Raw genomic sequence first — 13,596 nt, 5'->3', positions numbered from 1 at the left:
TATGTCATGTTTATGACAGGTTGTGTTGTCTTAGTAATGTCAGGTTGTCATGACAAAGACACTGACAGGTTATGCTATTGGTTTATGTCAAGGTGTCGTAACAAAGACATCTCAAACAATGTCATATTAACATTAAAAAGTCATAATTGAGCAAATGACACTTAATGACAGTTGTCATAAACATGCATAAAACTTCCTTCATATTCATAACATATGTCATGTCACGATGACATCCCTTCAAGTAAAGTGTTGCCATTATATCTTACAGTTCTGAGAAGAAAAATCAGAATTGCAAGATATAATCTCAATATTCTGCTTCTGAATTGCGAGTTTATATCCCACAATTCTAAGTATTTTCTTCTCAGAATTGATATATAAACTCGCAAGAAAAAAATCTGAATTATGAAATAAAAATGTTATAGGTTTAAATATTTCATGCTGTAATAGGGCTAATACATTTATGTATTGTTTATTTTTTTTATTTGCATACAATTTTTTTAATATAATATTGGTGCATGAGCACTGCAAAGGAGAACAGAAGTCAAATAATGTGTTGCAGTATCCTAAACTTAAAGGGATAGTTACTTACCCTTATGTTGTTCCTAACCTGTATAACTTTTCTTTCTTTTTTGAAACACAAAAGAAGATATTTTAAAGAATGTTAATGACCAAACAGTTTGGTGACCACATTGCAGTTTTTGTCCGTACAATGGGAACCAAAACTGTTTAGTTACTAACATTCTCATTTTTGGGTGGACTATCTCTTTAAAACTTACAAAATGCTTTTAAAGATCACCAGAGACCACTTTTATATAATTTGTAAATTCATTCCTCCTGAGAATTTTGTTTCACTGTGTTTTGTTTCACAGTTGTTTGCAAACATCCGTACAATTTGGCACTGCAACCTAGTACAATTTGGCACTGCAACCTAGAGCAGGAAGTTGTTTTGCCAGGAAAACATCTTTACAAGTCTTGACATTTCAAGAATTGTTGTTAATCTTTTACTTGGACAGATTGACTGGGAGGCATCAGACGAGCAGAGGCAACAATGCTTGAACAAAGGGAAAGATAACAAGGTTAGTCAAGATCTCCATCCATTGTGTTCTCATCTCTAGTAAACATACTGATGTAGAATTCCTCATCCTAACAGACGGAGTGTTACAACCACATACGATTCCTGCAGAGGTTCAACAGCACACACTTGTACACTTGTGGTACACATGCGTTCAGCCCTCTTTGTGCATACATAGTAAGTAACTGTAATGGCTACATTTTAAGTCTCTTAACACCCAGAACTCTTACTTTAAGTTGAGAACCGTCACATTTAGGATTGTCTAAACAATTTTGTTGCGTTTTTCAGGATGCGAGGGAGTTTAAAATCTCGTCAGCCTTCGAGGAGGGTAGAGAGAAATGTCCATATGATCCTACCAAAGGCTACACTGGCTTGTTAATTGGTAAGGCATCAATAAATGAGCAAAACACATTTCGTCCTTGGATATTAATAACGTTAAAATCTTTTTAAGCTATATTTCTTTCTTGAGCTATATTTTGGCCCTCTGTTTCCCTTAGATCAGCAGATGTACACAGCATCTCAGTATGAGTTCCGGAGCTTTCCAGATATCCGACGCAACTCTCCGAATCCCACATTGAAAACAGAAGAGGCTCCAACTCAATGGCTACAGGGTGGGTCTGCTGCAGCACATTTTATTTGCAAAATATTTCATCCCTCACCGTCAACATTAGCGTATGTTTAGATCTCTCAAGTCATAGTAGGTTAATAATATTTGGACATTTAACAGTACAGTGGCGTCCACAAGTCTGAGTCCACCATTTAACCTGGGAAATAATAAGTTGTAAGAATGATTTTAAAAATGTAAAACAAAGAAAATTAGGAAAATACTTCAAATTCTGGATTATATTAGATCACTAATCAAATGGTTCTAGAAAAGTAAAAAATTAAATTTTAAATGCAAATATAATATAATCATTACTGTATATAGATGTAGCAAGGTTAGATGTTGGGATGTGGGAAGAAGGAGGCGAACGTTTCACAACTTTTAATAAAAATAAACAAATACAAAACGAAAGTAAAGGCATTTGAACACATTAAAAAGAAGTTGAACGGTAATGTAGTTACTTTATAATAATAAAAAAGGTATTTACTTTTAACTAAGAATTTTAATGTGCAGTATTGCATTTCACTTGTCAGTATTGTGGAGTGATGTACTAACAGCAATCTACTCTCATATCCCACACAGAAGCTGATTTTGTGGGCTCAGCGCTGGTGAATGAGAGCGTGAGCAGCTCAGTGGGAGATGATGATAAGATTTACTTCTTCTTCACAGAGAAGACCCAAGAGCTCAGTCCATACTTCAGTCACAGCAGAGTAGCACGGGTCGCACGTGTGTGCAAGGTACGAGACTACAGAGCATCTCATCACTCCATTCATCACTGTACCTTTTCTTTCATGTGACTCTAAATTAAATCATTTAATTGAATTCTTAAAATTAGTAGGTGTAAATCCAGAGTGTGGTAAATATGCTTTGCATAGTAAAGTGGAACAAAAATGGTCTCTTCCACAGGGGATGGAACAAATGTTTTATTCTCTCCACAAAATAATGATAATGCATGGTCCCCTCATTTAATTTGTTCAGAGACATACATTGCCTTTACCTGAAAAATAACACACATACACAAAAGTTCTTCACAAATGTGTTTTTAAGTGCTAAACTGTTTCATTCACAGCATTGTAAGGGTTCTGTCTTCAAAATTTATTTGAAGTGTGGTTTTCTACAGGTTTTCTAATAGGGTTTTACAGCAGTGTGGTTGCCAGGCATTTCTTTCTCTCTCTCTCTCTTTCCGATGGCTTCCTTCCCACGAGACTCGCCTCTCTGTCTCGCTTCTCAACCCATCAGTCTAGCTCTACACATTCAGATCAAAGTGCCAATTGAACATGTCTGCAATTTTCACATCTTTTCAAGACTGCTACTCTACGGTGTTTATTTATCATCCGATCTAGCTGTCTAACATCTAGGTGTTAGCATAGGAGATTATAAATTGGGAGTGTATTTGGGTTCAGCTGACAGTATTGTGAAATTAGACATTACCACACACAGAATTAAGTTGCATTTTTCTTTATGAGGATGCATGTGAATTCAACTTTTCTTTAAAATGGGTTAAACCCTTTTTACGATAATATGGGCTACTACATATCATATGGAGTACACTAAATATCCAACAAAAGTCTATAATTTTATAATTTAATGAAATAAGCAATTTGTTTTTCAGTTTTTAAATCAGTCGTACAGTTTTTTATTTTACAATTGCCTCTGATTCCCAGCTGTGATGCATTTTTGCAAAGTATCCACCAGCGAACTACTAGCAGCTGTCATTCATATCAGCGTTTACCCAAATAACCTGCTCTGTCATTTATAAGTTTTTTTATATGATTGTTTTTGAAAAAGGTCCCATATTTCTCATCGAGGCTACATTTATTTGATGAAAAAAAAATAGTAAAATTTGAAGATTGAACACTGTTAATATTTTTGTGGAAAAATGTTTTCAGGATTTTTTGATGAACAGAAAGTTCAAAAGAACAGATCATCATAAATGTCACATACTGTCAGTTTTGACCAATTTAGTGTCCTTGCTGAATAAAACTATTAATTTATTTCTAAATGAATAAATGAAATCGTATTGACTTGTGAACAATAGTGTACATAATAGTAGCTTAGATAACATGGACTGAATTACACTGTATTCAAGTGGGTTGAGTCCGGGGCTAGTGAAGTGTGTTAAGCAGGCTGAGGATTGAGGGTAAAAGCAGTTCTCTGTTGCAGTTCACACAGCAGGGTCACATTAATGAGTAGATTATTGTTCATTATCCACATGCTTGTGGGGCTGAGTGCTGTTAATACACACTAACTGACATTGAGCTGAGGGGAAAGCCATAAATAAGGATAGTAACTCAGTTGTTGTGAGTAACTATCTGTAAAAAGTCTCAATAAAAGTGTTGAGTTTCTTCATAATGGTGTCTGCTATATAGGCACATCCTTATTTTGAGTTCCTGGGTCAACATATTCCTGTTTGAAAATTCTGTATCCATAACTTATCTCTAAAATCAGAGGGAAACTATAGGCGAATAACACTGATGTAGAAGCACCTAACCCTGATTGTAAGCCTAAATTTCCAGGATCTGTTTTTCCAGGAATATGTACTTGGCAAAATCAGGTTCTGCATAGGCTAGAAATTTTTAAATCTCCAAAAATATCTGCAGTGGGTTATTGTAAAGAGTTTTGTGCTCTGGTTTCATATCACCATACATCTGCTTCTGAATATCACCAGTTGAGAAGATGGCATCATGAATCAACAGTCAAAAGCCTTTTTTTTTTTTTCTCACAGTGAATTAAAGGTCATTACATTACTGAAAACTAAGTACTGGAGAAACCAAGAATTGCTAAGAAGCTTTGGGTCCCGTCAAAGTCATTCCTCCATGAAGATTTATTTTCCTCTTTGGAGGCAGCATGGAAAATTCACTTTATCCCCCTGACATGATGGGGGATTCCTTTACATGCAACCCCCCCCCCCCCACCCAACCAATTTAGTGCATTTCCTTTTCCCACAGTCACACTGACAATAACGTTAGCTTCCAAAAGCCATGCCAATAACCAGTGATCCATATTAAAAAGAAGTTATAGGCTTTATTCAGCTGTTTTCACAACGCACTTGTTTTTCTAATAGTGTTAAATTCTAGTTTTTTTTATATTATGTCACTAGGTGCGCCTAATGAAAATGATGTTTATTGTGTTTACGTTTAAGGCTTACTTCTATTTGTGAGTGGCTTCATATGCTTCATGAATACATGTTAAATGTAGACCCTCTTTCAAAAGTTTAGGGATGGAAAGAAGTCACCAAGGATGCATTAATTTGATAAAAAAAAAAAAAAAACATTTAGACAGTAATATTTAAAATGACTGTTTGACTGTTTTCTATTTTCATGTATTTTATACTGTAATTTATCCCTGTGGTGGCAAAGTTGAATTTTCAGCAGCCATTCTTTAGTGTCGAACTTTTGAATGGTAGCGTCCGCATACCTTCTGGAATCTGCTGTTGCGTCTTATGATTTTCCCTCAGCTGTTTTCTGTTCTTCATCTTGTAGAAAGACAGAGGAGGTCTTCTCACGCTGCAGAAGAAGTGGACCTCCTTCCTGAAGGCACGTCTGGCGTGTTCGTTACCGGACTACGAATTTCACTTCAACGTGTTGCGGAGTGTGTTTTTTCTGAAGGGCTCCAGCTCTCAAGACTCTGTTTTCTATGGCATCTTTGGCCTGGAATGGTAAGATCACTTGTACAATCCTTCAATATCCGTCTTTCACATAATGGGCTATTCATTTACTTGCAATTGTGTTTTTATGTCCATTACATTTGTTATCTGTCGTGACGAACGCCACTTCTTCAAAAAGACTGGATCTTAGTGATCTGCAAGTGGGTTCAAGCTCTTGAACTCTTAAATTAAAGCAAACCATCTTTCTTAAATGATCCTGGCAGTTGTGTATGGAAGCTTAAAGTGTGTTGCCGTACATGCATGCAAATGACGCCACAGTCGAGGATGATTAAAGGATTCTGCGAGGTGGCATCGTGTCATTTTGCTGTGACTGTTGAGTTTGTTGAAATAGATTTAGTCTATTAGTAAGTTCATCTATCAGCCTGGACATAGGCTTTGCTTTGGTTCATTCTGGCCATATACATCAAGTGAGGTGACAGCATTTACAGTCCACCAGGATCATCGGAATGAAAATCGCTGACATGACGTGTCCTCTGACTGCCTGCCTGCAGCACAACGCATGTTTTATTCATAAGCAGATCACAATCTCTGAAGAGATCAGAAAATTTGCTTGGGACTCGTATAGCCAGGCTTTGACTCAATACTGATAAAACTGACTGAACAATCCTAAAAGTTGTTCTTTGAAGCTTAAGGTCCACATTTCTATTTTTGTCAGCACGAGAGTAAAGAATTTTCCTTTCACAACTATTTTCAGTGCTAAACTGGTTATAGCACATAGGTCAGGTCACACGCGCGTTACGTCTGCCGTTGTGACTGACATGACAGTTTTGACGCCCTGCTGAAACCAGAGGGGAGGTTCTGATGAGCTGCCTGAGGTGCAAACCGCAAACATATGAGTAACAGTGATGAATGACAGCACTGGATGAACTATAATGTCTGCTACTGCCACTCTAGAAAATAATTAGGAAGCAGAAGAAGAGTGAGCAAAACAAGGACAGATAAATAAAATGAGAATGATTGTGTCAGCTGAGCTGATCACACTGACCTCTGGCAGGGTAAGGTTGAACGACTGATGTGTCACCATGTCATCAGTTTGGGTGTAAAGTTTACATTGACATGGGTGTTTGTTTTCCTGAGCATTAGGCAAGTCTGAATCAGACATGGAATCTCCAGTAAAAGACCTTTTCTCTTAAAGGGATAGTTCCCCCATAAATGAAACATTTTCATTGATTACATCATGGGTTTCCAATCCTGTTCCTGGAGATCTATATTTGTGCAGAGTTCAGATCCAACCCTGACATCACACCTGTCTGTAATTATATTGTAAACTTATTTAGCTGGTTCAGTTGTGTTTGATCAGGGTGGGATCTGAACTTTGAAGGAAAATCGATCTCCAGGAAAAGGATTGGCCACCCTTGGATTTTTTTTTGTGGACTCAGGCTCCATAAAGGTAGATTTACGTGCTATATTCAGTTTTATAGACATTCAGTCTTCGAAATCATATATCAAATAAACCCATTGATCTCTCAAAACAATCTTGAAATTTCTCTAAAAATCGCTAAGTAACATTACCCTGATGATACAATTAAATCAGCAGTATTTGCAATGAATATATATCTACTTTCAGTGTATGGAAAAGAGTAGCTTGTACACTCTGGGAAATTTCTCCTTTTGTGTTCCATGGACAAACAAAATCATATGGGTTTTTAGATGACACTGGGTGAAAAGATTGACAGATCTGTAAAATCTAAATGAAGTATCCCATTAAGCAACTATTGGGAGCACTTTTCCCTCCAGTGCTGTTTTTTTTTAACCCACAGCCCCTTCCTCTTTTTCTCAATAGGTTAACACTGATCACTTGAGGAGCTTTGTCTATGTTCCTGTCAAACACCCCACACCCCTTCACCCACTCACTGTCATCCCTCACTTCTCTCACACACTTTTTAATAAATTTGTAATCTATTTTTCTTGTTTCCATGGTTACACAGTGGGCTTATGAGGGTTCTATGCTGACATGCCGAGACCTTGAGAAACAATGAGCGCAGCACAAGCTGAGAGGCTCTTCGGTTAATAAACCCAAGTGTACCAACGGGAAACGGGATCAGCTACAAAGCGCTCACACACCTAGGCTGATTCACCACTTTCATGAATGCACATTCTATTCACTAATTTTCTTTGTGCTCCCTTGAAATATATCCTGAAGAAATGGCTGAGTGTGGGTGTTCATAGTCCCAGCGTTGGTTCAGGGTTTTACCTGATATCTTGTAGTGTTGGATTTCTCTCCTTTGTACTGCTTTGAAAGAATACTCACCAGAGCTTTTTTTTTTTTTCAGGAAAAATGTAAAAGCATCTGCTATCTGCCGGTACTCCATTTCGGATATCCAATGGGCCTTTGATGGGCCTTACATGGAGAGCAACGAAGACTCCAGCTCTAAATGGGCACAGTACACAGGGAAAGTGCCAGAACCTCGACCCGGCTCGGTAAGGCCTATGCAGGATTACAGCTATACTGATCCCCTGTTTCATCTTACACTGGCCTGATTATCCTCACCCCTGAAACTCTGCCTGCCTGCCTGCCTGCTGACTCTGATGGGGAAGCACAAGTCAGCACTTCACAGGTGGAGATACTAAAGCTCTCTAACCGCTGTGCAAGGTACAGGTAGAGCGTCGATCTAGTTTCATCCCGAAATCAGACGCTGATGAGCAATTTTATAGAGTGCACATGAAGAAAAGGGGTTTATTTTTATCAAAGCTTTTGCCGTGGAGATTAGCAGCAGGCAGAAAATCGTTTGCTGATTGGCTGCATTATGATTTTTGAATCTGTGATATTTCTAATGAGTGAGTCTGAATGCGAGTGAGGGTGGATATTGCACCTTTAATTGATGTTTGGAAGTTTTCAGAAATGTAAAGGAAAGAACAATTTTGGTTTTCCCTGGTCTATTTTAGGTTTTTGGAAAAGAAACGTTTGCTGTAAGATTTTGTTTGTGAAATCTTAGCAATTTCTGTCAGATAATTAAAATGACTGTTAAATTGTCAATTTTCAGTCAAGAGTCTGAGAATAGCTGAATGTCCTACATTCTCGATGGGTTCTTGGAAATGAGTTGGTAATCCCACTGAGCAAGAAGAAGGGATCATTTCAGATGCTGCTTTGTTTGTGTCTGCAAGCCTTTCGAGGCTGTGAAAATATGTCTGCATACTGTAATGGCCAAATGTGATATTTGTTTTTAACTCTTTTCCAGCCAGTGTTTTTGAAAAAAGTTGCCAATCATCGCCAAAAAGTTTCATGGCCCTCAGAATATTTTGTTGTAAGAATATCTGAACATGCAATACATCAAAACAAAGAACAGACCCTCTGCTTTTAAACATAAACCCTTTTTTATTCTAGCTGCATGTATTCTTTTTTGTTATCAGCATTTGAAAATAAAAAAGCAACATTTTGAGCTTAGAGTATGTCTGGATCGGCATAGACTGTGTCTGGATTGGATTCAGAATGATTATCAAAACATAAATGGAGTAGATCAAGTCAACACCCCGAAACCTTGCTCAGTCCTATAGCTCGTCCTGGGTCAGCATTTCATTCAGTAACGTTAGACATCAGTTTTGATTTATATGTGGTTGATGGTTGCGTTATTTTACATGTTTCGCCAGTGTTTTGATCAAGTGATCAGTCTTTAGGAAGATACATAATAGCGTCCCCTACCCTACCGTATAACAGTGAAAACATGGAAAGCTGGAAACTACCTTTAAATCATCAAAATATAAGGAAAATATTACAAACTAATTTTTTATAGTTTAAATATAAGGGCATTGTTCTGTTATCACAAATAAAACAATTGACCTAACTCCTAGCACAACTATGCAAATGCTTACTAAATCATTAACAAATTTGTAATGATATTTTAATAAAGGGTAAAGAGGTCAATTTTCCTAGGACGGGCTACTGTGCATGTATTGTTGGAAGGTGACTTTACCTCACTTGTGCTTTATTTCTCTTCAGTGCATCACAGATCAACTTAGAGCAAGAGGCATCAACTCATCCACCAACCTGCCAGATGACGTACTTCATTTTGTCCGCCGCCATCCGCTCATGTACAGGCAAATCCTTCCTCAAGGACAGCGCCCCCTGCTGTTTAGGAGGAATGTGGACTACACTAAAATTGCCGTTCACAAAGTGACTGCTCTAGATGGTCAGATATACCACATACTCTTCATTGGGACAGGTACTGCAGTGACCTCCCTTTAGCTCTCATCTATCAAAAACCTGGCAAGTAATTTGAGTTTTTTTTGATCAGCAGGGTTGTGCAGGTCCAAATAAAACATAATCTGTAGTGGTAAAATTACAGAATATGTTCAGTGAAGCCCCCAAAAAAAGTCTTCTTTGCTTTCTATAACACTTTTTATTAAAGTATTAAATCTTTTATCTGAAATAAAAGTGTGACACTGGAATGTCTTTCATCTGGTTTCGATGTTCCTCCAGATGAAGGTTGGTTACAGCGGGCTGTGATGGTTAATGGTCAGCTGCACATCATTGAGGAGCTGCAGCTGTTCGAGGAGCCCCAGCCAGTGGACAGTATAGTCATCTCTGAGAAACAGGTGAGAAATAAGTGTTTACATTCTGGAAGTTGTAAATACATTATTACAACAGGTTGTTCCCATTATAAAGTTCACGAGCCCATTACATCCTGTTTAATTTTATATGGGCGTAATTTGATTTTATGCACAGCCCACAATGTGAATCTTACTACCCACTTGAACCTTTCTTTGTCAGATGAGTGTGTATGTGGGTTCGCCCAGCTCAGTGGTGCAGTTGCCCTTGTCCACATGCAGCAGATACTCCTCGTGCTTCGACTGCGTGATGGCACGTGATCCTTTCTGTGGATGGGATGGACTGGAGTGTGTGGACATTACATCACACAACAGCAGGTACGAATGCATGGTCATAAAATACTAGTACCTCTTCTGTCCTTGTTAACTATTTAATTAACTGGATGAAAATGTGCGATTGTGATTGACATCATATCTCAATGCAAGTACTCTGTTAATAAGGACAGCTTAATTTTGTTATGCATGTCATGGAACATGTAATGCGTATTGGAAAAGGCCAGAGTTGGTGAACTTTGTCAATGAAACATTAGTAACGCACAATATGTACCATATTAGTTGTTCATTGAGCATATTCATGTTCATTGAGCATGCTCCTTTCTCATATTTTTAGTTTTTACATTTAGTTTACCTTTCCTGTCATCTAACGCTCATTTACCTGAAGTAAAATATTTGTTTTTCATGCTGTACATTATATTGATGGGATACCTATTCATTTGTAGCATTAAAAATCTCTGTTTATAGTATTAATGTTTATTTTTCGTTTAGATAATCACACATTTATCGGTGACCGGCCATAATATGAAAATAATTAGTATTGGTCAAAATTCTAATGTTAGTGTGTCCCAAATAAAAACCTCTCATTATTTACAGAGCTAATCTGACCCAGGATATTGTGAATGGAAACCAGGGCTGTGAAGAATCCACAGCAGATGGTATGAAAAACATTTGTTGTATTAGTCAGTGTTAAGCTGGTGATTCGGTGTTATTTTAGTATTATTTATATACTATTATGGTATTTATTAATATTTTGAATGAGCATTATTTTTTATATTCTCAGTTTTCATTTTAATTTCACTATTGTCTTTGTTATTGGTTTTTGTTTTCTTTAAAAAAAAAATGTAATAGATATTTGTTCCACTTTTTGTTTTAGTAATTTAGTACTTATTTTAGTTCAGTCAGCAAGATTTGTAATTTAGTTTTATTTTTTTAGTTTTCAATATTTATGTTTTCAGTTAATGAAAACTATTTTAATAGTTTTAGTCAACAATAAAAACACTGTGATTGTTGCTTTCCAAATCAGTGTAGTCAGTTTGTCTTCTTATTCCTCAGTTAGCAAATTGTATTTGTCAGATAAGGTGGGATGGGATGAAGTGGATATTCGCCAATATCTAAGGTTACAGGTTATTCCTAGTAACCCTGAATGACTAACATCCCTGTAACTGGTGTGTGTGTGTCATAGACCAAGTGTTACACCGCTCTCGCTCTGTGATGGCGGGTGATGACGTGCTGCTTCAGTGCGAGCTCAGCTCCAATCTGGCAACCCCTGAGTGGACGCTGGATGGAAAGAAACTGCAGGGTTACGGGCTGGACTCTGGCTACCGCGTCGGCACTGACGGCCTCCTGGTCATCGAGGCACGGTCTTACCAGAGCGGCCACTACTGCTGCTTCGCCCTGGAAAACAGTGTCCATGTTCCTGTGGTGAACTACAGCTTAACAGTTCGCCAGGAGCTTCCTGCACCTCCTCCTGTGGAGCCGACGCAGCCACACTTGACCACAGCGATCTACTGGACCTTTCAGACTTCCCAAAGTGACTCCCCAGAGGACTTCAATCCAACCCCAATGTCCCCTCGCTTCGAGTTCCTGTCCATGAGGAACATGGAGGCCATGTACCTCTCCCTAATCACAATCCTAGGAGGCCTTTGTTTCGTTCTAACCGTCGTCCTGCTGTACGTGGGATTCTGTTTGCAAGGGCGGAGAGGTAAATACTCTTTGCGGGCCGCTGCCCATGCCGAAAAGAAGCGAGGTGCTCACATGGAGCTCAAGACCATCTCCAGCCACTGCAACGGGAAAGCCGACGCTCACGACGGCCTGCTTCAGATTGTTCCCGGAGAAGCGGCAACGTCACCCAACAAAGAGCTTCCTCCCGCTCCACCTCTCCCACCGCCTTCAGAATCAGAGTACGTCAATGGACTCTCTGCCACTCTACCCAGCGTCTTACGCAAGATGAATGGCAACAGCTATGTGTTGCTGAGACAGACGGATGGAGATACCACGTCTCCGCTCTATTACTCCTTCACGGAGGAGCTCAACAGGATCCTGGAGAAGAGGAAGCACACGCAACTGTGTAGTAAACCCGACGAGAGCTCGGTGTGAACCGTACCTGGCTTGTGGAGAGGTTTTCGACCTGCTGGTGTGAAAATGTTCAAGGGATGTATCATTGTCCAATACCCCTTTTTTTACTTCAACGGGATGCTAATAAGTAGCCGCGGCAGCAGCTTTTGTTGGAGGATAAATAAAACATTGGTGTCCTTCTAGAAGGACAAACTGCCTCTCCGTTTACATTTTAAATGTAAAGCTTTTGACTTTCAGCAGACTGAGGAATGCCCACCGGTTACAAAATAGCAAAGAACGAACACATGGAAATTCTACCTCAGCAAGTTATATCACACAGCCAATGCGCTTGTGTTAAAATCGGGGTTGGAGAAGTTAGGGACACGCAGCAAAGTAAAAGAGCCCATCTTGTGGAATCAAGTAAATGATTCCATTACAAACTGGTTAGAAGAGACGTTTACAAGGCAGAGTTGTAAAAAAGCTACGAGATGAACTCGGATGGAAGTTTTGCGCCTGGACGTGTGCACAAGTCGTGTGAAAACTCGTGTGAATGTCTCTGATGTGTCCTTTATTTTAGTATTTTCTAATTTATGCCAACACTGACCATATCGGTAACACCTTGTAATAATAATCATGATTAAGAAGAGCAGGGATAACAGACTTTGAATACGATGAGAAATGCACTTGATGGTACTAATTGTGTAAATAAGGCTTTTATTAATAGTTTCACAGGGGTGGGAATCAGGGAAGATGACAGTATTAACCACTGAGATGCACTTTATGTACCGATAGCATTTGTTTTCCCTGAGGTGCTGCTTATTCTGACAGATCTGGAGAGGATGGAATGGATTACAAGGACTTATGTGAAAGTGACAATATGATAAAATTGTGTTGAAAATGCTGCGAGAGGGAAGACTACAGTATGAGTTCCTGAAAAATGGACCACTAAACATGCTAAGTCTGGATTTGTCTGATTCGGATCTGTACGTCTCTGATAAGTCAACGTGCACAAGAACTGACATGATTCCTTATTGGTTTCTTTCATCAGAATTCCAGTCATTAACTGCGAGGTTTCCATGGCAACCACAGAGTAGAAGTAAAGCTGATGCTGACCTTTTTAGATTATCCTTTTGACATGACCAATTATTTCTGCACCTCTTACAGTCAGGTCTTAACAAGGATTAGCAAATTAGCGGGACGTCATGAAATTGGGCTTCTGCTGCCAGCAAATAAACGAAATTCAGTTGTAGTCGGGTCATGATGAACAATGAGTATTGTAACGTGGTTATATTGGGGGGGTTGATTATCCTTTCTCTTCCAGTAAGTCCATTAAACTGTTGTGTAAATGTTCGTCCTGGAACCGGTCCAGCTTCAGCT

General features: G+C 38.8%; 1 protein-coding gene across 1 annotated transcript in view; it reads left to right on the top strand.

The window, feature by feature from the left end:
- Window positions 1-13,339, top strand: part of sema4ga (sema domain, immunoglobulin domain (Ig), transmembrane domain (TM) and short cytoplasmic domain, (semaphorin) 4Ga) — a 33,896-nt gene extending 20,557 nt beyond the window's left edge. Inside the window, exons 4-15 of the mRNA XM_039672291.2 lie at window positions 1,014-1,076; window positions 1,151-1,249; window positions 1,361-1,454; window positions 1,570-1,683; window positions 2,259-2,413; window positions 5,159-5,334; window positions 7,617-7,764; window positions 9,281-9,503; window positions 9,761-9,876; window positions 10,052-10,206; window positions 10,759-10,820; window positions 11,348-13,339. Of these exons, the coding sequence (XP_039528225.2) occupies window positions 1,014-1,076; window positions 1,151-1,249; window positions 1,361-1,454; window positions 1,570-1,683; window positions 2,259-2,413; window positions 5,159-5,334; window positions 7,617-7,764; window positions 9,281-9,503; window positions 9,761-9,876; window positions 10,052-10,206; window positions 10,759-10,820; window positions 11,348-12,261 (2,319 nt within the window). The 3' untranslated portion in view covers window positions 12,262-13,339. The remainder of the gene's footprint in view (window positions 1-1,013; window positions 1,077-1,150; window positions 1,250-1,360; window positions 1,455-1,569; window positions 1,684-2,258; window positions 2,414-5,158; window positions 5,335-7,616; window positions 7,765-9,280; window positions 9,504-9,760; window positions 9,877-10,051; window positions 10,207-10,758; window positions 10,821-11,347) is intronic.
- The last annotated feature ends 257 nt before the right edge of the window (window positions 13,340-13,596 follow it).

The sequence above is a fragment of the Pimephales promelas genome, chromosome 11, assembly GCF_988280905.1.
Source record: "Pimephales promelas chromosome 11, fPimPro1.hap1.1, whole genome shotgun sequence".
NCBI classification, from domain to species: domain Eukaryota; kingdom Metazoa; phylum Chordata; class Actinopteri; order Cypriniformes; family Leuciscidae; genus Pimephales; species Pimephales promelas.
This window is presented reverse-complemented; position numbering and strand designations above follow the sequence as displayed.